A 24,439-nucleotide genomic window follows, 5' to 3' on the forward strand; every position below is an offset into this window, starting at 1 on the left:
GATTGCAGATTTGACGTTAATTGAACAGTTAAATGTGCCTTAAATTGTGTTTATTGGATATGTTTCTCTTGAAACAGATTTTTATTAAATGTGCATGTTGAGTATGTGCAGTTATTTTTTTCCATAAACTCTAGGATCAAATTACAGTTGATACTTGCTCAGCTCATTGTAGGGCAGCTTGTGAGAAATGTAATGGATCAGAAGTGCAGATCAGCTTAGTTGAATGTTAACTCTTTCACTGCAGGGCCAGATGTCATCTGAACTTAGCTTTCAAAAATTTTATTTCTTAATTTTAAAACTGATACGTCTTTGACATGAAAAAATGTGTGTTTAAGACACGTTTGATTCAAATGCAGCCTGGTTAAAATGAGAGCAAGTTTTTTAATTGAAGAAGGAAAAAGAGCACTGAATTGACTTGGATAAAATTTTTTAAATGCCTCTGGCAATTTGTTAGGCTAATAAAATGTTTGAAGGTATTATTAGGCTTCAAAATGTATTTCACTTTTTTTTTTTGAGAGAGCTGTGCTATGGATCCATGACACTTTGCTGGCATTTAAGATATTACATCTTTCCTTTAGCTTTTAATAAACTATTTCTGTTTACCTAGAAAGAACATCTCCATTTCTAGCCATTATTAAAAGAAACGTGGAAAAGGAGTATTCACATTTTCATATTTTATAATTGCTGTGCACATCTCTGCCAGTATTCCAGTTTTTAGTAACTCCAAGGTATTTAATATTGATTCATGCAGTGGCATGAAATAACTTAATGGAAATAGGATTCTTTAAGCCAGTTATAACATGACTTGGCAACATTTGCAGCTTTTTAAGAGTGCCATTTTTAAGTGCTCTTAAGAGAATCAGTATGTAGCATTTTAAATGTTTCATCATTCTTAAAATAGCAATGAAGAGTTTATTTCTAATAAAGACATGTTTTTCTTGTTGATAAAACTAAATTAAAAGTCATAAAATGTGGTTCTTTGAATTTATCTTGTTTTCTGTTTAATATTCAGTAGTATAGCCAGGTGAGTCATAGCATTTTGAATGTTGGTTCAGTGTAATTCATAATGGAAGAATGAAACTCATGCTGATCCAGTGTGAATTACTTTTGCTTTTATGTTTCTGTATAATGATGGAAGAAGTGTCACCTTTATATGTAGCAGAAAGTGTTTTCTCTAATTAAGTGGCTTAATTTGTTGCAGTGTGTTGAATTTTAGGGGAACTTCAAGAGGAACAGAATTCACCTTCAATTGAAATAATTTGGGTTAACACAATGCCTGAATATTGAATTGTGTATTTTATGAGAATCACCTTTATTCTTAGAAGTCACTTTACAGTTTTGATTTAGTGTCCTCCAAAATAAAGAGACATACTAAAATATTGAAAGTACCTAATTTGGTAACCTTAGGTCAGTAAAAAAGAATGGAGAGGTAAACCATATTCAGAAATAAATGAACCATCAAAACTACCCTAAAATCTATAACTCTTACTAAGTCTAACTCGCTCCATTGTCTATGAGATAGTTCCGTAAAGTTTTTAATAAAGGAAATGCTCCTAATTATTTTGTAAAGTTAATGAGTTTTTAAGTTTAATATTTTACTTGAAGAAATTCTAGTGGTAACTAGAAGAACATAATCCTTTAATTTGAAAAGTGATATGTCAAACTACATTTAGGAAGGGAGGTAATTATCAGTCCACTCATCTTCCAGTAAATTAAAAAGTGGCATATTACAATGTACTTTTGAGTATTGAGCAGTTAGTGCTACTTGAATGAATAGTTTTGTGCTCTGTTTTTACAGGATCTAACATTTAAACTTTCTTAATGTTAAGATAGCTATAGTGCTATATCTTTATATTGTTATTATACTTCTCACTGCTTATATGATCATATTTCACAACTTTTTAATGGTTTTATAAACAAAGATACTGTCAAAATGAAAAATACTAGATTGAACCATATGAGCCTCATTTTTATAGTCCAAATTAAGTAATAGCAACTTTATGTGATTTAGCCAATAGATTGTATTCACTCTATCTGTGGACCACTAGTTCTATTATGCCTTGGTTAATCTGTTTTCTTGTGTTACATATTTTTGATTGTCAAAGACAGTTTTCAGCTTGATAATCTGAAGTAGTCTAAGCAGAGATCAAGTAGTAAATTCTTGATGACAAAATGTTATGCAATGGTATTCAAACTGTTCCGTATAGACTCTTAAGATTCTTTGGGATTTTAAAATGATGGAGTTGTCTCAAAATTTTAAGTGTGTTTTATTTTAAAACTGTAATTTAAAAATATGGGTACCCCCAAATAGGTGTACATAATTTTAACACACTGGTGTCTACCACCATTATCTTTTGTTACAAAATTATTCTTGTGCAGGTCTTGAATTACAATTTGTTCTTCTATCTTTGTACAGAAACTTGAATTTTTTTTGTTACTGTGTCATGAATGTGAAAGACTGTCATTGATTTTGAGGGCCTTTTCAAAAGAATTCCTTCCATATTTCATTAAATGTTGATGTGTGAGAACAAAAATTTAGTAATAGTTGTTACTTTATTACAAAAATATTAAAGTTGCTTGGTATATTTGTATGCTCTATAGTTCAGGTTCAATAGAAGATTTAATTTGTAACAAGAGTACTGCTGCTTCCCCAATTCCCCACCATTTAATAAATACAAAACATAACTACTAATGTAGTGATACTGGAAGCCATAGATGTTCTTGCAGTTAGGTCTTTTGACAGGTGTTTTGATTTTGAAGCAGCGTTTTCTCTGTAAAATGTTGATAATTTTTAGTTGCCTTACAGGTTGCTGTATAGTTGGAGAGAGATGTGTGTTAAGAACTTTATAAACCATGAAGTACAGCTGTAACAAAGAAAAGGACAAGTCTATATATTTTTCCATTTTCCCAGAATATCTCAGTTCTTTCTGTGTTATGGGACTATATTTCAATACATACTAATTTGGTTAATACTCACTTTTCTGTCCTGTTTAATTATTGCCCGTAAATGAGAGGTAAAAATTATGCTTTTAGTCAGAAAGACTTTTCTAAATTTATTTTTGATTTCCATGTTTCTATCTGTATTTTCGGCCCCTTTCCCACCCCTGCACTTAAATAGTAATTCAAGGCATTGGCTTTTGATTCTCAAATCAAAATTAAATTGCCTCCTTGACACATCAGCAGATAAGGGGAATTGGTATTTAGTTTGAAAAGACTAAGAGTTAAGGATAATTGTGCTTAATAAAAGTGGGGGTAAATCTAGTAAAGCAAAAAAAATTTTAATGATTTTAGTTTAAGAGTAGAGTTATGGAAGTAAAAGTCTCTTAATCTTTTCTCCCCATCTCTTCATCTTTTTAATTTTCTTCATTTGAAAGAATTGGATTATAATAAGTTTGTATTGACCTTCACAGTTTTTGGGGTACTTTCACATTATCTCAGTTGACTGTCACAAACTGAGAAGATTTAAGTGGCCTGGTCTCTGTCATACAACTAATAAACAAAGGAATCCATTTAATTCTTAATACTGCCTTTGTAATAAGCTGTTTCTAATTGTCCTCTGCAATTAGAATATCCCTACTCTAATTGTCCTCTAATAGGGAATATCCCTACTCCCAGCTTCAGCATCTGTGGAATACCCAAAGGTACCTAGGATTCTCCAGGTAATATTGGTTGGAAACATGAAAGTTAGCCAATCTTTGACATACTATTGTAGATTAACTGAAAGAGTAAGCTGGCTACTTTTATCTAATGGTTGTTTGGCTAATTCCTTAGTAAGATAAAGCAGCAATTCTCAAAGTGTGGTCCTTGGATCCCTGTGGGTCCAAAACCCTTTCAGAAGGCCTGAGAGGTCAAAACTGTTTTCATGATTATACAAAGACTTTATTTACTTTCTTCACTGAGTGCAAAAGCAGTGGGGGTAAAACTATGCTAGCCTTTAGTGTAAATCAGGACAGTGGCACCAGACAGTTACCACTGTATTCTTTACCACTGCACATTCAACAATGCGGGAAAAATTTTAGTATCACTTAAAGTCCGTGAAGAAGCAGTAAAAATTTAAATTTTGTTAAATCTTGACACTTTTGTGTCCATCTTTTTAATATCTTGTATGACAAAATGGCAAGTGTATAAAGTGCATCCATTGTGTAGCACACTGTTTGGCTCAAGGGGAAAACGTGCAGTTGTTTTAGTTGCAAGCTGAACTAGTCACTTTTTCATGTAGCTCCATTTTTGCTTGAAACAGCACTTGTCAGACAGACTTTGGTTACTGAGACCTGGGTATTTGATAAATATTATCTTATAAATGAGTAATGTGATCCTGAAAATTCAAGGAAACAATTAATTGACAATATTTGCTGCCAGTGAGAAAATTCAGGCTTTCAAGGAAGAATTAGAATTTTTGAAAATATGTATCTGCCACCAGTAGCCTTAAAGCATCCCAGTTTTTAAAAGCTGTCCCCTTGATGTCAAGTATGATATTAGTGAATGTAATTTTTTGATAATGTATTAAAAAATTGTCAATATCTAAAAGATCTACATAACTCATTGAACCAGTATTTTTCAAATGATCAACACAGAAATACATTATTAATTGGGGTCTTTCTTTCCTTTTCAGCCATGAGCAGCCAATAAGAGAGTAATGGTAATAAGGTAATCTTTGGATCTGACCATTCTTTTTATCACTGGCAATGAATATTGTCAGTTGTTTTCCTCTAGTTTTCTGGATCACTTTGCTCATTTTTGAGGAAATGTTTATCAAAATCATATATAGGTAAAATCTATTCAAACTTTAAAATGTACAAATAGATTTTAATGTGATATAAACAGTTGAGATCATGGATATGATTTCAGATACCACATTGCAGTTAACCTTTAAGAAGCTATACTTACTGAGTTTTAGTGTAGTATCAAAGAAAATACACTTACCTTCTTTTTCCAACCATATAGCTGTGTCAGGTTGGATTTTTCTCACATAATTCAATCAAAACATATCACAACAGATCGAATGGGGAAAATTTGGCTGTCTTGTATTAAATAGGCACTAAAAAGATTTGCAAAAAAATGTAAATATCACTCTTCTTACTTTTTTTGTTTTGGAAAATCAATTATATTCATAAAAATTTGTGATTTATGTTAACATGTAATAGATTTTATTACTATTGTAAATGAATTAAACATTTAAAAGTTTTCTCAGGTTTAATTTCTAATACAATAAATACAGCAGTTATAACCCACACATAAACAAAGGCTCTTTGGGGTCCTCAATAATTTTTAAGAGTGTGAAGGGGTTCCAGGACCAAGACATTTATGAACTGCTGAGCCGGAGTTACTACTGATGCCAGTATATGGTATGTATAAATGTAATTCTATGGGGAAAATAAAAAGCTTAATACCACTGACAGAAAATATTGATAAGGCCAACTCAGTTACCCCTGTTTGGTGTGTGTTATCACTTGCAGATGCTGCCTGCCACCTTTTCAGTGACATCCTAGAAGCTTCTCTACTACCACAGTAACTGGCTAACTGAAAATGGTCTTTCCCTAATTTTCATGAGCATCTTTGTATCTGATAGAAACCAGGGAGGTAAAAAAAAACAAAGTTCATTCGCTTTGAAGGAATATTCTCCTTTAGTACTGTAAGAAGGGTAAAAGATTATAAGTAATTGATTGGTTCTTGGCTGCAAGGGAAAGAAAGACCCTGAGTAGCAAGGTTAGCCTGGTTGCCTTGAAAGCTGAGAAGTGTGGGAGAAGCACCAGCAGCAGCAGAAGGAATAAGAAAAAATCAGAAGAGACAGAACTATTAATGCAGGGTCCTGATAACAAGCGTTGTTAAGACAGGAAAACAAAAACTGCTGTAAACAGGAGATAGGATAGCTCTGAATGTGGGAGTTCCTTAATAAATCCACAAAGCTGTAGTGGACTTTCTATTATGTGTGTGTGGTGGGTTTGAGAGGGCAGGGTGGAGGGGGTGTGATACACTGTACACAAAAGCTATGACAGCCACCAACTACCTGCATTCAGTGTGGTCTTGAAGGCATAAGCATAAGGGTCTGTTTACTCTATCTGATTAGCTCTAGTGAGACCTACAAGTGACTACCTATATCTAACTTGTCCCTTAGACATCACTGTGATAGGAGTAGTGATGGTGGGAAGGAAGGGGAATTCATTATATAAAGTAAATGCATTACCAAGCCAAAACGTTTAGTCATATATCCCTATAACAATTACCTGAAACTTGTGTGATATAAACTATTTAAAAATATATATTGCATATAATTTAAACCTGTAGTTACCATATAGAATTCCTATTTGTCTTTCAAAGATGTTTTTCAAAAGTCTGATGACATTTCCAAAGAGGCTTTTCTAATCTTCCAACTCTCTTCCTTCTCCCTCTATCCTCTAAACTGCCATGCTATTCAATTGCACTGCATTTATCGCACTTAGCATATTGAATTATAACAATTACATAAATCTTTCTCCTACTAGGTTGCCTCTTATTTGGATCTAGTTAATCGAGAGTTTATTGGAAAAATAGGATTTTGATTTAAAGACATTTATCTTGAAAATATCAGTAGTATATTTACATTATATGCAATACAATATAACAAATAATAAAACTTTTCTTATTTTCCAAAATATGTCTGTTCTTTATGGTTTTATTTTCTTTTCTATAAGAAACACTTTCAGAATTGCAGTAGCAAAAATTATTTGAGAAAGTACACTGAGTGCATTGGTGCCTAGACTTTTGTTTCTTTGTTTTTGCTTTCAAGCATTTCATCATCCTTGTGGCCATGAAAATCTTTCAATTAAATGTCATATCACCTTTGAAGGAAATTGTGATAGGGAGCAAGAATGTCCCACCAAGAGACAGGGTCAAGACACCAGCCTTAGCTACTGATCCTTCTCCGAAATGTGAAGTGGCCATTGCTTTTAAATGGACACTTGCTCCACTTCTTGGAATCTGCTAGTATTTTTTAAGGGATGGCTGTGTTAAGAGTAGTTAAGGATATACCTTCAAACTTCCAAGATTATAGGTGAGCCTAGGATTCCAGTTTGACTATAGAATTCTGGCTTAGCCTTTACTTCCTCACAAGCCCTTTACTTTGAAAGTCTCCCAAACCAGCTGTGATCCCCTTGGCCACCAGGCACTCCCTTAGTAAGTGTAAAATAAAATTATTCATAAGCCCATACTACCCTGTAACTAGCCTTTACTTTTTAAATCCACCCAGAAGTGAGTCATTTATTTTATAGGCCAGTATATTGGCTGCCCCTTGAGAGACACATGAATATTATGAGACATTTTATTCCTATTTAGGCAGGTTGAAATATCTTGCATTATACTGCTCAAAACTTCTAATAAGGTATGATGGGCATTTAACCTTATGTTTTACAAAGAGTGTATTGAAAATATTATATGTGAATAGATATGACCAAAAATAAAAATAGCAGATTTAGGGCCATATTATTTCTTGCACCACCAGAGACTTCTTTACAAGTATAAACTATGTATTTTAGTAAGACCTATTTTCTTTTTATTCTCTGCTAATTAATAGCTACTTGTAATGGAATGGTATGTCTTCTTTCTAGACACATATTTTATTTTTACATCTTCCTATACTGAAAAGATGGAACTGGTCAGTTGAAGAAATGAAATTTATATTTTCAATTATCAATATACTGAATATTTAGAAAAATCACATTTACCTCATGGGTAACTAAAGCTGGGTTTTGCAGAAGATCATTGTAATTATCTGAGACTATGACTTTGTTTTGAGATGGAATCTTGTTCTGTCACTCAAGCTGGAGTGCAGTGGCAGGATTTCTGCTGCAACCTCCCCATCCCGGGTTCAAGTGATTTTCCTGCCTCAGCCTTCTGAGTAGCTGTGATTACAGGTGCCTGGCACCACACCCAACTAATTTTTTGTATTTTTAGTAGAGATGGGGTTTCACCATGTTGGCCAGGCTGGGGTGAACTTCTGACCTCAAATAATCTGCCCACCTTGGCCTCCCAAACTGCTGTGATTACAGGCATGAGCCACCGGGTCCGGTTATGACTCTTACTTTTTTTTTTTAAATTGCATTTTAGGTTTGGGGGTACATGTGAAGAAGATGCAAGATATTTGCATAGGTACACACATGGCAGTGTGATTTGCTGCCTTCTTTTCCTTCACCTATATCTGGCATTGCTTCCCATGCTCTCTCCCCCCAACTCCCCATCCCCCACTGCCTCTCCCCTACACAGATCCCAGTGTGTAGTGCTCCCCTCCCTGTGTCCATGTCTTCTCACTGTTCAACACCTGCCTATGAGTGAAAACATGCAGTATTTCATTTTCTGTTCTTGTGTCAGTTTGCTGAGAATGATGGTCTCCCGGTTCATCCTTTCAAAACACATTGTATAATATCTATAATGACAGTATCTTCTACTGAATACTGTTTATATGCTATAGTCTGTGCTAAGCATTTAAGCTCTACATGTGTTACCACATTCAAGCATCACAATTAACCTGGATAAAGAAACTAGGGCTCACACAGCTTTATTAACTTCTTAAAGGTTATCATACCAATAAGTAACAGACTCAGGGTTTGCAATCAGGTCGAATTCAAAAGCCTAGCTCATTATATAGGTATGAATACTGCCTTGTCTTATATTTCACATGTTTTTCTTTGGGTGAAAGGCTGTTATAAAATGTAAAACTAACGAAATTCAATAGGACCTGATTATTCAAGAGTTTATAGGAGTGATTTAAAATTCATATGTATTTCATTTTTACATTAGAAATTAAAAAAATCAGTTTATAAAGTTAATTGAGAAACACATTAAAGTTCTTATGAACAGTTTTAACCTATATAATTATCTCTTTTATCCGTATAAATCCCAATTATGTGACCATTCTTTCTTAACCTCAGGATTTTTTTCCCTAACTTACCATCATACTTTGCCCTCCTTCTCCTGCCAACCAGTCACTAATTAGTTCAATAACACTGAATCATTTAATACTGCTCTATTGTCTGTGACAAACGATATTATTTGAAAACATTTTGAGTTTAAGTATGTGTCTCTCTCTTGAATTGGACCTCTAAGAAACAGTCTCACTTTTGGTTATTTTTTTTTTTTCAGTAAAACAATTATTTCTTTCTTTCTTTTTTTTTTTTGAGATGGAGTTTCGCTCTTGTTAACCAGGCTGGAGTGCAATGGCGCGATCTCGGCTCACCACAACCTCCACCTCTCGGGTTCAGGCAATTCTCCTGCCTCAGTATCCTGAGTAGCTGGGATTACAAGGCACGTGCCACCATGCCCAGCTAATTTTTTTGTATTTTTTTTAGTAGAGACGGGGTTTCACCATGTTGACCAGAATGGTCTCGATCTCTTGACCTCGTGAGTAAAACAATTATTTCTGAAGGTAAATAATAACATGAATGCTCATTTCTACCACTCATTTGGCTTTCATTATATGTTGAGACAAAAATATTGTTAAAAGGAAGCAAAGAAACCTATGTCTCTAGAACAGTTTCCAGTCTTATAAAAGGTATGTGCTAGGGAGAGGGATTTATGGGGAGATGTGGTTCTGCTGTTTATTTTTAAGTTAGAACGCTGAGATTTTCCATAGAAACACAGTAAAATACGTGGTTAAGTTCCAGAGTACTATTAATGTTACGGGTGTGTTAAGGCATTTGCTAATTAGCCAAGAAACCTAACCACTAGGTATAATATTGTTTCCAAAGGAACATACATCCTGAAATTCAAGTAATTGCTTCACTGGAGACTCTCTTTCCTAACTTGTTTACTCAACATTAAAAAGGTAATGATTTTGGCAAAAAAATATTTTTCTTTTTTTTTTTTGAGACGGAGTTTCACTCTTATTACCCAGGCTGGAGTGCAATGGCACGATCTCGGCTCACCGCAACCTCCGCCTCCTGGGTTCAGGCAATTCTCCTGCCTCAGCCTCCTGAGTAACTGGGATTACAGGCACGTGCTACCATGCCCAGCTAATTTTACTCCAAGGATGTGTTTGTCAGTTGATTGCTGTGTCCAATAGAAAAACTGTGTTAATGAATTCCATCCAATATTTAGATAGGAGTTGAAATGAAGAAAGAGATAAAAGTAGGGTAATAAGCAAGATGTTGGGACAACTGATGGCCACTATCAAGCTGGCTTATCCTTGTTCACATGGTACTGACCAAGGCTTGGGCCCAGTATGGTGAATTTTAAGTTGGATGGCATATTTGTTACTACTTATTTTTGTCTTTAACACAAATAAAAAAGGAATCATATTTCACCTATGAAGAAAGTTCCTCTTTGATATAAAATAAGACATTTAATATGTATTTCTTAATTTTTTGGTGTAAATTAGTAAAGTAAAACAAATCAGTCCAGCAAATGTGCTCCACTAAAGAAAAAAAACTTTAATAAAAATAAATAGCATTTAAGCTAAAATAAGATACCTTAGCACTAAATCCCATATACTGTTCAAATTCTTTTATTAAAACTGTTTTGTATGTTACTTGAAATTATGAATCCTTAGTAGGGATGTGGAATACCTATTTGTATTGTAGTTTTATTGTTATAATAGAGTATGACCTATATAGTTAATAATCTTATGAGATCAGGTTTTATATTGCATAGCTATTAAAAATGACTATAGCTCTAGTTTCTAATATTCTTTAGGCAGAGTGCATTATTGAACACTAAAAATTTGCATAAACTAGTAAGTATTTTGCTTACACAAGAAACCTATTTAGTATTTGGTGCTGTTAAAAATGAGGATAAATATATGTTTAGGTAGATAGGAATGTAGAAAGTTTTCTTTCTTCATAAAATTATACTGATTGCCATTTTGTGCTTATCAGAATTCTATGTCAAGTGTTATTACCTTTTACTGGCCTTCAGATTCTTAGGCTGAAGAAATGTTAAGGCTGTTAACATTTATATATCACTGAGTACTATATTAATATCCTTAATTTATTTATTCATTTAGCAAACATTAAGTGCTTTCATCTGGTAGGCACTGAACAAACTTAGAATGAAAACATCAGGGTGTTTACCTATGTAGCATGATAACTTCTACCATACATCTGGGTCTCATAGAGATCTTCAAGGTTATGCCTTTCACTTGACCAGACAGTCAAGAGCAAGATGGTGTAAACTTTCTGTGATGGGCTGGGTAATAATATTTTGGACTTACAGGCCATATACATAAGCATAGTCGTTTTTCTATAGTAAATAATTGTAAAGCTTTGAACTAATCATCTTACTGTGTTAAAGTCCTAATTTTCTACCTACCTTCCCAACCAACATTAATATAGTGTGGTGCTCAAGAAATGGGTCTTGTAATAAATGAACCATATACTTACTCCAGAGGGGACCAAAAAAAGTGGTACCTGATGCAGAAACATGTGAGTGTTGGTATTGGGAAGTGTTGTAAAAGGTAATTCAGCAGAAACAAACCCTTCCTCTGATGAGCAGAAGTGGTAGATGTCAGTAATTAAAAAATGGAAAATCAAGTGATTCAGAATACTTATTTTATTTTATTTTTTTTGAGACAGAGTCTCACTCTTGCCTAGGCTGGAGTACAGTGGCATGATCTTGGCTCACTGCAACATCCACCACCTGGGTTCAAGCAATTCTCCTGTCTCAGCCTCTAAGGAGCTGGGACTGCAGGTACCTGCCACCATGCCTGGCTAATTTTTGTATTTTTAGTAGAGACAGGGTTTTACCATATTGGCTAGGCTGGTCTTGAATTCCTGATCTTGTGATCCACTTGCCTCAGTCACCCAAAGTGCTGGGATTACAGGTGTGAGCCACCGCGCCTGGCAGAAGAGTATCGAGTGAAGTGGCACAATCTCGGCTCACTGCAACCTCTGCCTCCCGGGTTTAAGTGAATCTCCTGCCTCAGCCTCTCGAGTAGCTGAGATTACAGGCATGCAGTACCACGCTCAGCTAATTTTTGTATTTTTAGAAGAGACAGGGTTTCACCCTGTTGGCCAGGTTGATCTTGATCTTCTGACCTCGTGATCTGCCCTCCTCAGCCTCCTAAAGTGCTAGAATTACAGGCATGAGCCACCATGCCCGGCCCAGAATACTTTTTATGGGGATAAGCTTTTAAAATTGCACACTGATTATTTAATCAATGTAAGTAATGTGGAACCATTATCGAGGATGCGCATTTGTGAAAGCATCAGTGTATGATGCTTTCCATGGTTGAGAACTAATGATACCCAGATCAAGCCATGACACAACCAGTGCAATATATAAGATTCAAGCCCTGGTCAGAATTCTTTCTTTGAAATGAGAATTGAAATTACGTTTTTTTTAATTCTTTAGATAGAGTCTTGCTCTTGTTGCCCAGGCTAGAGTGCAGTGACACCATCTCATCTCACTGCAACCTCTGTCTTAAAGGTTCAAGCAGTTCTCCTGCCTCAGCCTTCCAAGAGCTAGGATTATAGGCACCTACTACCATGCCTGGCTAATTTTTGTAGTTTTAGTAGAGGCGGGGTTTCACCATGTTGGCCAGGCTGGTCTGGAACTCCTGACCTTGAGTAATCTGTCCACTTTGGCCTCCCAAAGTGCTGGGATCACTGGCTTCAGCCACCATGTCCAGCCGACAGTTAAGCATTTTAATAAAATATGCATATCCTTCAAATTGGATTTGGTAGGGAGTCAGTTGCTTGATGAACTTGTTATTTTTATGTAGTTTTATGATTAAATATGGGAGAATTAAATGCAGAAAATGCATACATTGAAATGGGTGATCTTTCTTATTCTCTTTTATCTTGTGAAGTAATCACTAAGCTAAACGCATGTGGTTTTAAAAAAAATTCCCCATGATGTATAAGCATATAGTGGTAGAAAATGTTTTACTCTTAATTGATGTTAAACTGTTTTTTTTTTTGAGACAGTGGTTTCGCTCCTGTTGCCCAGGCTGGAGTGTTGTGGCGAGATCTCTGCTCAGTGCAACCTCCATCTCCTGAGTTCAAGCGATTTTCCTGCTCCAGCTTCCCAAGTAGCTGGCATTACAGGCACCTGCTAACATGCCCGGCTATTTTTTGTATTTTTAGTAGAGACAGGGTTTCACCATGTTGGCCAGGCTTGTCCCAAACTCCTGACCTCAGGTACCTCTGCCTCCCAAAGTGTTGGGATTACAGGTGTGAGCCACCGCACTCGGCCTGATGTTAAATTTTTAAATTACCAAGATATCTGTGTTTTTTTGTTTATCATTCCTCATTTACTAATTATTGCTAACATTTGTGATTTTTGTCTTCCTTTACTAATTATTAGATTTTTATTAGAGCTATTGTGGAGAGCGTATTTGTCACAATGGAAAATGGAAAGAACTGATAATAAGTACCTCAGTGATAACTCTATTTAGAGTTACTTAGATATTTATAGAAACAATTGGATTTCTAAAAAACACTGAATAAGAAATTACCTAGGATGCTGCCATCAATGTGCTGCAGCATTTCATTTTTCGTTTTAGATGCTACTAAAATTTGAACTCATTGTGACAGTGTAAATTTAGTAAATTTTGCATTAAATAAACCACTGTGTTACTCATTATAAGTATCCCGATATCACAAAAATGAAGTAATATGTCCTCTAGCATGCCTAACCTGTCCATTGCCTTTTCAGAGATAGGTATACATTACATGACTGTAAAAAGTTCATTATTACTATAAAAGGCTATTTCTTTTTATATAACCTTTATAGTCTTCTTAACACATTGTAGTGTTTATGGATCATCAACTATTTGACAGAAAGTGTAGAGCACTTAGAAACTAAAATGCAGTGTGCTGTCTATTGTATATCAATCAAGATAAAGGATTTCTAAAATGAAGACTTAAGTCAGTAGAAAAGCTAGATCGAATTCACAGAAACTTGATACATACCTTTTCTAGAATATATGTAACACAAAATTGGTTTACAGTTATTTCTAGGAAAAATTTACATTCAAATACTAAGTTCCTCTTCCTTATTTTATAATAGATATTTGTTTGTTAAGGCCAGTTGAATTAACAGGGGACACAGACCATTTACTACATGTCAGGTGTTTATTTTCTTGAAAGTCATTGTAATTCAGCAGTTCACCAAACTAGATAACAATTTTTAAGAATTTAACTTGGTCTTCATTGAATTAATATCTTTCCCAAATTGCTACAATTTACTGTTCCTACCTCCCCTTTCCCAGAACAAAGCTATTGTTTTATTTAAAATGGTTGATTTTGAGAAAGGTTTAGGTATTTGCCAGTAAGGCATAACAATTCCATAGGAGAATCAGTTTGTTGAATGTCTAGGACAGTGGTTTTGCAGTGTGGTTCTAGGACCAGCAGCATCAGTATCATATGGGAGTTTGTTAGATTACTGCCCCACCCCCCACCCCTAGACCTGCTGAATCTTCTGAAATTCTTGGGATGGGACCCAACCATCTGTAGTGTAACAAGCCTTTCAGGTGATTCTCATACTCTTAAGAATTTAGAATCACCAGTCTAGTATTATTAAACAAATGCTTTCACAAATGAAAACTGTTTTTAGTTCAACATTATTATCAGTTATTTGAGATAGATGATACTGGCAGTACCAGTGCTAGAATCGGGAAGATTCCTTTTGCTTGCTTTAAAAAATACAGATTTGAGACCTTCAGATATAATATGCTCTAACTGTAAGAAAAATAGGTGTTACTGGCCAGGGGCAGTGGCTCACGCCTGTAATCCCAGCACTTTGGGAGGCTGAGGCGGGCAGATCACCTGAGGTCAGGAGTGCAAGACCAGCCTGGTCAACATGGTGAAACCGCATTTCTACTAAAAATACAAAATTTTCCTGGGCACAGTGGTGTGCACCTGTAGTCCCAGATACTTGGGAGGCTGAGGCAGGAGAATCACTTGAACCTAGGAGGAGGAGGCTGCATTGAGCTGAGATCACAGTCACTGCCCTCCAGTGTGGAGGAATGAGCAATACTTTGACTCAAAGAAAAGAAAAATATGTCTTATTTTATTGTGCTACATTCTGAACTTTAGCTTAGGGGAAAAAGGAATCGGGTTTTGAAAGCTTGTTTACGACTGAAATCAAGTGAAAATATCTCTTGGAAGTGCTTGCTTACATAAAAATAAGTGTTTTGGCACTAACATTAGTAGACTCTGGTAGGTCTTTCTATCTTAGATTATTTTTATTTCAAGTAAGACTGATATTTTAAGCTTTCGTAAAGAAAGCATTTTTTTTAATCAAAGAAGAAATGATAACATTTGTCCCGATGACAGATTTGGGATTGATACATTGTTTTATTTTTAAATTCTTTTGAATCTCTTGGACAATATTAAATATATATATATGAATGATTTCTTTTCACTCTTCAATTAAAAATGGAGTGTCAGAAGTTTCCATTTGGAGACAGGAAGCCTACAAATGAAAACAAAAGAAACCCAGGGCATGTGTATTATACATGGACCATAGATAAATAGAAGATTGCTCTTTGAAAAGCAAAGATTGTTTCAGTTAGTTGCAGTTCTATTTAGGACAGTACCTATAAGTAATTTTGTTTTGTTCGTTGGTTGCATCTAATTTTGAGGTAATGGGTATTTCCTCTTATTGCCTCTAAGTTAGTACTAAAATTTAGCCTGTATTGGTGTTACTTATGTGAATAGCAGGCTGTATTAAATTCCCCCACTCCAATTCCAAATTTCCTTATGAATGGGCTGCACCAGAAGCATATGTAGTTACTGAGTTCTAAACCATGGTAAGTCATACTTTTCTATTGACTATTTTTCTATCCTCCTTCTGTGAGGAAAGGGCTAATATACTACCTTAAATAGAATTGTCTCCATGGCAATGGGGAGTCAGCTTTTGACTTTGAGTCTCATGAAAAAGGAAACTTTAAAAAGCATTTTCATGGTCTAAAATAGCAGGATGGCAAAAGTAAGGGATGAGAATATTTCCTCTCAGTTATTGCATGACTGATTAAGATAGCAGAACTTATCTTTTACATAGGACTTTTTGAGTATTTTGAAATGTTCTAGAATTCCTTCTTTGAATTAATAAAAGATAATTATTATCTTTCTATCCAATTGATAGAAAACTTGAGAAGCTTAGATATAAATTTTTAGGATGGGGTCCATGCCTGAGAAAAAAGGGTTGCCTAGCTCTGTTTGTAATTTTACTCTCATAAAGAATAAAAATACTGACTAAATTATGGGTCATTCATAATTACATTTAAATAAAACTATCTCTGGAACACTGGAAGCAATAACAAGATTAAAAATAAAAGCTTGACAAATTATGCCAGTTTTTTCCTAGGCAACTCCTACGATTTGGGGTCTACAAATTATTTTAACGACTCCACTAGCGATCTGTCTCCCTTCTTTCCTCTTGCATCCATAGTTACTTAAGAGGCAGAGCCCTTTGATTCTAGCTGCTTGTTCACCTAGCTTTCAGTAAAGGTCAGTGACAGTGCTGTGTATTAGAAGCTAAGAATAAGACCACATTGTCATCTGTAATCTTACTTTGTCTTTTTCCTTTCTATAGTTGTTTCCTCCTTAACTAAATCTTATGTCCATATACGGCTCATTTCCAGTTGAATAAGCTGTTATCTTTAAAGTATCTTCAGTAAATGCTTACTACTCTGAGGTTACTGTTAATGAGGGAATTGGTTAAACAAATTATGTGACATAAATACAGTAGAATATTGGGCAACTCATGGGCTATAGACCTATGTATAAAAGTGGACAGGTATAAAGGTTATTGAGTGGAAAAGACAGTTTTTTTTGTTTTTTAAGAATATGAAGATTTTTGTTTTCATTTTTAAAAACATAAATGAAGGAAGGTATCAAAAATTAACCGTATTGATTTCTGGGTGGTGGGGTTACAGGATATTTTTACCATTTACTTCTCTTCATTGGGCTTTGTTTTTAACAATAAATATATATTTTATAAAAATTTAAAAAGCTATTACCATTTTGAAATAATAGAGAACAAATAATTTGATGGATGGTACAGAGAGCAGATTCAAATGACATGGCAAATTAAAGATGCATTGAGATAAAGACAGATGTTCACAGGTTTAATAGATATCCAAAGTAGCTATGGGTAAATCACCAAGGGAATAATAATGTGTGTGTAGGAGGCTAATGAGGACTCAAATGCGTAGACATAGATAAATACAATCTGGAAACGAATGAAGGTACTGTGCCTATCTATAGCATATTTCTGTATGTTGTCATATCAATCATTCTCTTTAGGAATCTGATGGGCTTATTAATATTTCATCAGAATATTAGTTCTTCTTAATGAATTCAAAAGATAGCTGCAGTTCTATTGCTCTACTTTTATACCATATGGTAGATAATAAAACTTACTGTATAAATTTCATGAACTTAACAGATATGTAATTTGAGCACTATATGTTAATCTAGAGATATTATCCATTAGGAACTGAAATAGAAAAAGATGGCTACTTTATAAAATAATGTAATTTTAGAATTATTTAATTAATATGTATACTAGGATTTCTGAAGACTAAGAAAAGGTGTATGGGATCTGACCTAGGTTTTAGAGAGCTTACTGTGTGGTTAGAGAGAAAGATGTTTTCTGAATTACTATAAAAATAGCTAAAACTGGGAAATTATACCTTTTAACTTTTTGTGGAGGTTATAGATTATTATGTATGTTCTCGTGCAAGCATGGATACTGTTTCAATTTAATATACTACTATATGGAAAAGAAGGGTAGTTAAATATTAAATACTTGTTCTTATGTTTAAAGCAAAAGTATGTGGTTTCAATGGACTGTCTCTATTTTTAATGATTTTTAAAAATACGTATTTTAATCCTCAAAAATGCAAAATGTGCTATAGAATCACGTTATAAAGTATCTATAACCAGTTATTTTATAAATGGGTATTTTTATGTAAGTGGTTTTACTTTCCAATTTTCTTTTCCATTTCTAATAATTTGGGTCATTTATTGAACAAAATATTGAATTAAGGGCCTACTGTGAGCCAGTTGATAGTTTTCTAAACCCAGTCTAATTAAATCTTTAACTTGTAAGATAATTTCTAAACATTTTGGCTAGTTAGGTTGTATTAAGGAACTCAATATTGCATAATCTAATAGCAGATACTTTTATAGTTGTATAGATAATGTCACACTCTTTTAAGAGATTACAGATATTTACTCATAATATTTTCCCTGCCTGTTTAAATAGCCTTTAGTTCACCCACTGCTATGGGAGGGACTGCCACCCTTGGGTCATGGTGGTGGCTGAACATATAATACCTACCACTGGGCAGATGAGATCAACAGTGGTTTATTAGGCCCAGGGGAAAAGGACACTCCACACCATGCAGTGCACTTGGAAGTTGTACTCTGGAACAGAATGAAAAACCAGTGACAGTGAGAGACAGGCTTTGTAGAATAAAGAGGGTGAGATGCTGCAAGTTTCTACATGAAGCTATGATTGGGTTGTTTACATAATTGCATGAACTGGCAGTGAACTGAAACGTGCCACCTAGGAATAAGCAGAAATTATACCTGGTTCATTTGATAAGGTTAAGCTGTTTGGCCAGGGGACCTTATCCCCATGAGCAAGGTGGGGAGGTAAGGGGAACTTGCAATTAGCATTTAAGATCTTTCCAATTTTACCAGATGTCAAGGGATCATATAATATTGAACCTCAATTTTAGGCCTTATACCACACTTACCCTATGAAGTATGTGCTGTTACCCTCATTTCATAGATGAGATTATTAGATACATAAGGTAACTTGCTTAAAACTATAGCAACTATTCCCTCGATTGCTTTCTTCAATCTTTGCTTTCTTTCCACCAAGATATTATAGAAATTCTTGGCTGGGCGCAGTGACTCACGCCTGTAATCCCAGTACTTTGGGAGGCTGAGGCGGGCTGATCACCTGAGGCCAGCCTGACCAACGTGGAGAAACCCCATCTCTACTAAAAATACAGAATTAGCCAGGTGTGGTGGTGCATTCCTGTAATCCCATCTACTTGGGAGGCTGAGGCAGGAGAATCACTTGAACCCAGGAGACAGAGGTTGTGGTGAACCGATACTGCACCATCGCCCTCCAGCCTGGACAACAAGAGTGAAGCTTGGTCTCAAAAAAAAAAAAGAGAGAAATTCTCAATGTCCAGAAATAAAAGGAAAGCATATAGATATGTAAGGTTTTACCCTATTTCCAGTTCAGAAATGATCTGCCTCTTTAAAGAAATGAACTACTATTTTTACTAATTGCCAAAGTTTTTAATCCAAGTCCTCTGATGATTATATTTTCATTTATTATTATTTTTTTAATTGCATTTTAGGTTTGGGGGTACATGTGAAGAACATGCAAGACTGTTGCATAGGTACACACATGGCAGTGTGATTTGCTACCTTACTCCCATCACCTGTATCTGGCATTTCTCCCCATGCTATCTCTCCCCATTTCCCCCCCAACAGACCCCAGTGTGTGATGCTCCCCTCCCTGTATCCATGTGTTCTCATTGTTCAACACCCACCTATGAGTGAGAACTTGCGGTGTTTGATTTTCTGTTCTTGGGTCAGTTTGCTGAGAATGATGGTTTCCAGGTTCATCCATGTCCCTACAAGGACAGGAACTCATCATTTTTGATGGCTGCATAATATTCCATGGTGTATATATGCCACATTTTCCTTGTCCAGTCTATCATCGATGGGCATTAGGGTTGGTTCCAGGTCTTTGCTATTGTAAACAGTGCTGCAATGAACATTTGTGTGCATGTGTCCTTATGGTAGAATGATTTATAATCCTTTGGCTATATACCCAGTAATGGGATTGCTGGGTCAAATGGAATTTCTATTTCTAGGTCCTTGAGGAATCGCCACAATGGTTGAGCTAATTTACACTCCCACCAGCAGTGTAAAAGTGTTCCTATTTTTCCACATCCTCTCCAGCATCTGTTGTCTCCAGATTTCTTAATGATTGCCATTCTAACTTGCATGAGATGGTATCTCAATGTAGTTTTGATTTGCATTTCTCTAATGACCAGTGATGATGAGCATTTTTTCATATTTTCATTTACTAGCCTACAAACTCTGATACAGGTAAATACATTTGCATTTTATGATTGAGAGAAGATAGACATAGTCTTTACAGAGAGAGGTAAGGGATTTGGTTTCCTCTTTAAGAACCTTTAAAAGCAGAATGAATATTAAGATAATTTGGATTTTACTACTGTTTGGAAGGAATGGTCTACTGATCATTTCTAAAGACCAGGTTTTCTGTGGATAATTTTAACTATCTGTGTTTCTTAAAAATGTATAAAAACCTTTTGGTCAATAGAAATTTTGCTGGTTTGATTATAACTTTAGAGTTGCCAAACTTGGTTTGTCATTATTGTTTTCACACATATTTTTCTATGTATCAGGAAGTAATTATTGATTATCTGAGATATTTATTACTATTTTCCTATTTAGGAATAGCTAATATATAATAAATAGATATTCATTATTCTCTGCTTCAGGCCTTGCAGTAACCACTATAATTGTGTCAGAGCATCTTTTCATTTCTCTTGATAAAACTGGTTATCTTTCTCTGAATTTGTTTTCATAAAATGCAAGTATAATGCATTTCACATAATGCAAATGTAAACTAGCTGCTTTTGTTTTTTCCTTTTAGTGTGGCCAAATCTTTGATATAAAGAAGAAGAATATTTATTTATAGAGTTGTTTACCAAGTTTTAGTTTCTTTATCTTTCCTGTGAACTTTGTCAAATTAACTTTTTAAAAATACAAACAGTTTAACCTCTGTTTATTAAAGAGTCTTGAATCTAGTATATTGGGATGATAAGTTTCTTTAGTCTTTTTTGTTTTAATAGCTATGCTTAAGTGACGTAGTGGTAGAATGCAAAATGCTCACAGTTCTGCTATAACACTTATGCAGATTTGTTTCAATCTATGTAATAGGGAATAATTTGAGTATAACAGTGAATTTTGTGTATTAGGATACATACTTCAAACATCTATCCTCTATCTTAGTTCGTCAGTGTTTTACGAGCTCCATGAGCTCCATCCATTCGTATCTGGTGTTACATTGTTCCATCTTATTTCAGATCATCCTTCTGCTTATTCATAACTTACAAGCTATAGGCCTTACAGTAACCACCTCCATAAGCAATTTTCTTTTTCAAGATAGGGTGCCATATATTACTGTACTATTTGTATATTTCTTGACCATTTAACCTGTGTAAAACTGTGGTGCCATACTTTATTAGATTTCTTTTTTTTTAATGTATAACTCATGCAGGTTTTTTTAGTGTTTTGTCCTTAACCTCATTTTCCCCATAATTGCTGTGATTTTTATTGTACGATTTTGCATAGAAGGGGCACATATGTTATGTTATAATTGAATTACTGTAATTGAAAATTAGGACAATTTCTATTATTTTATTATTGGATTTAGTTAATTATTGTAATAGTATGATTAAGTGCTAATTATAGATGTGATAAATTTGGTTTAGAAATTCAGTGGTTTTATTTCTTTTTAAAAATATAATTAGATAATTATAGGTCATAAATATCTTTGAAGTATGCCATCTGTGAGGGCACTATAGAGAGCTGTCATGAACTTGTCACCTAAATTCATAATTAAAAGTACTATGAATTGTGAAGTTCTTCAAATTTAGGATTTGAAGGAAATTATGGAGAAAAAGAAAATTATAAAATAGTATAAAATTCCCATTTCTATTTAGTAATTTTATATTTTTTTATTTCCACTTATTTAGTTTTTGAAATGGAGTCTCACTCTCTTGCCGGGACTGGGGTGAAGTGGCAGAATCACAGTTCACTGCCACCTCTGCCTCCTAGGTTCAAATAATTCTCCTGCTTTAGCCTTCTGAGCATCTGAGATTACAGGTGCTCGCCACTATAGCCTGCTATTTTTTATTTTTAGTAGAGATGGGGTTTCACCATGTTAACCAGGCTGGTCTTGAACTCCCAACCTGAAGTGATCCTCCCACCTTGGCGTCCCAAAGTACTGGGATTACTGGCATGAGCCACTGTGCCCGGCCATATTTATCCTGGCCATATGTAGTAATTTTAAATTTATGCATAACATTTTATGCATAATTTTTATTTATGCATATACATTTAAAATTACTAAATTTTAGTAATTTTAAAATTACTGTGCCTGGCCATATTTAATAATTTTACATTTATGCATATATGTATGTATGCTTAGAAAAATGTTTTAGAAAGATAGAAACCATCATGTTAAAAATGGTTATTTTTGTATGGTGAGATTATAATGAATTTTTGTTTGCTTGTTTTTACTTTTTTTCCACCTTGAGGAAATATTACTTTTATAACCAGAAAAAGAAAAAACCTACAGAGGCAGAAGGAAAGTGCCCACAAATGGGTATTGGGGAGGGTGTAGTACTACTACTAATTTATTTCTTAATGAAGCTCTTGGGAAAGCATAATCTAGAATAGAGGTAAATTAGTAAATCTTACCAGAAATGGTTCTAGTGAAACTTTGAATATAGGGCTATTTTTCATTTCATGTTCACTGTGTTTTTGATATAATAGGTTTTTTCCTTCGTATCTTATCTCATTTAATCTTCAACAATCTTATGAAGTTGAGACCCCATCCTCACTTTATGAAAGAGTAAGTTAAAGTTTGAAAGATTAAATATTTACCTGCTGGTTAGATACTGCACGACTATTATTACAACATATTACTTTTTATTTTCTTTGAAAAATGTGTATTTTTTGAACATTTTCATTTTTTAATTTGTAATACGAAAAATAGTGTCATATTTTTCTCTATATTAGAAAAAGCATACATTTTCTGGGGGGGAAAAGTTGTCAACTTTTATGGAAAAGGACCCAGTTGCCATATAATCTTGAAGAATATTATCTCTCAAGACTTATGAATCTATATTTCATGCTATGGCACACAAAACTAAATGTTATTTCAGTACCTATTAATGAAATTAAGCTAGTGCCTGTGTTTCATATAGCCTTCTAATTTGGTACTTTCATGTTTTTCTCTAAGAAATGAAATAGCAGTAACAAAAAGAATTTTGTATTTATATGAGTTATCTGAAAGGCACATCTGTTCGTTTGTTACAACTATTTAAAAACATTTGCCAGCTAAATTCTGCAGGTTAAACAATTATGTATAGCTATCCAATCATATTAAAAATAATTTTATTCACATTATGGGTAAGAGTGACCTAACTTTGCTTTGATAATTTTACTCCTTCTCTTGACCATAAAGTAAAATAACCATTTAATTATTTTTAAAATCCTCCAAAAGCTATCATTGGACTAGTTTTACTAATTTGAAAATGTACTTTGTCACGTGGACCTTAATTCTTAGGTCTTCTTACCACTCATGTAACTACTGAAAAAATACAAGAGTTGTTCTTGCTATAATATGAAGAAATGATTGGGTTACAACCAGGCAAACAAAACTTACTTGCTTTCGAAAGTAAAAGTAGCTTTTGAAAACCTAACAATACAAACTCATGGGGAGGATCTGCAGCTTTACTCTTTGCCCATTTGGATGTTTCCTTTTGGACCCAAGCTACCATATTTGGAGGTGGCTAAAGCAGCTCTCTTGAAGGAAAAGCAAAGAACTCTAGCCAACACCAGCACCAATGGCCAGCCATTTATGTGAGGCATTACTACCTACCAGCCAACTCATATGCTCTGATACTTATAAACACATTTGGCACACTGATGATCATGTAGCTCTTCTTAAAATGTATTTTTTGGCGATTATATTCTTGGAAAGGAACAGCTGTATTTGAAGTCCTGTTATGATTATGAACTCTCTACAAAACAGTTATGTAAAGTTAAAACTCATTAATATCCACAGGCCCAGTAATACTTCATGCTGAAGCTAAAGTTATTTAATACACTTTTAAAATAAATGTATGTAAGGACTTTGAAAAGTCACTCATATACTACTAGATTATAAAGGTTATTAATCATATAAAGATTATTTAAAAGACTACTCATCATTTACATAAAATACCATAGCATAATCCCTTGATTTATTAAAAAACTAGGGAAAGAAGAAAATCATTGAATACCATAAATCCTGATAATAAATAGATTATTATTGTTATTTCTTTTTTTAGAGTATGGTATACTTTCTTAAGTGGATCATTTATAAAGAACATAAAGTGGCTAGGCACGGTGGATCATGCCATTAGTCCCAGCACCCAAGGCATGCAGATCGCTTGAACTCTTGAGTTCGAGACCAGCCTGGACAACATGGTAAAACCCTGTCTCTACAAAAAAAAAAAAGTGGGGGGGGGGCGGGTGGGAGAGAGAACATAGAGTGTACAACATTGAAGGGAATTTTAGATATATTTAAAATTACAGTTCTTCTGCTATGAAATTATGTAAATTATGTGATATATATCTACAATAGAGCTTTTTTCTAATCTTTGTTTTATAACATTTTACCAAAAATT

At 34.3% G+C, this 24,439-nt stretch overlaps 1 protein-coding gene across 11 annotated transcripts in view; it reads left to right on the top strand.

Moving 5' to 3' along the window:
- SESN3 (sestrin 3) overlaps positions 1–24,439 on the top strand; it is a 68,847-nt gene that overhangs the window by 1,685 nt on the left and 42,723 nt on the right. For 3 of the 11 annotated variants that reach the window (XM_078339913.1, XM_078339914.1, XM_078339915.1), the window contains exons 2-3: positions 22,539–22,617; positions 24,101–24,239. The exons of 6 other annotated variants lie outside the window; for them this stretch is intronic. In XM_078339913.1, coding sequence (XP_078196039.1) covers positions 24,166–24,239 — 74 coding nt within the window. In that variant the 5' untranslated portion in view covers positions 22,539–22,617; positions 24,101–24,165. The remainder of the gene's footprint in view (positions 1–22,538; positions 22,618–24,100; positions 24,240–24,439) is intronic. 2 more of the 11 variants (XM_078339912.1, XM_078339916.1) reach the window with 1 other exon arrangement.

Source organism: Callithrix jacchus, chromosome 10, assembly GCF_049354715.1.
Source record: "Callithrix jacchus isolate 240 chromosome 10, calJac240_pri, whole genome shotgun sequence".
Lineage (NCBI taxonomy): Eukaryota > Metazoa > Chordata > Mammalia > Primates > Cebidae > Callithrix > Callithrix jacchus.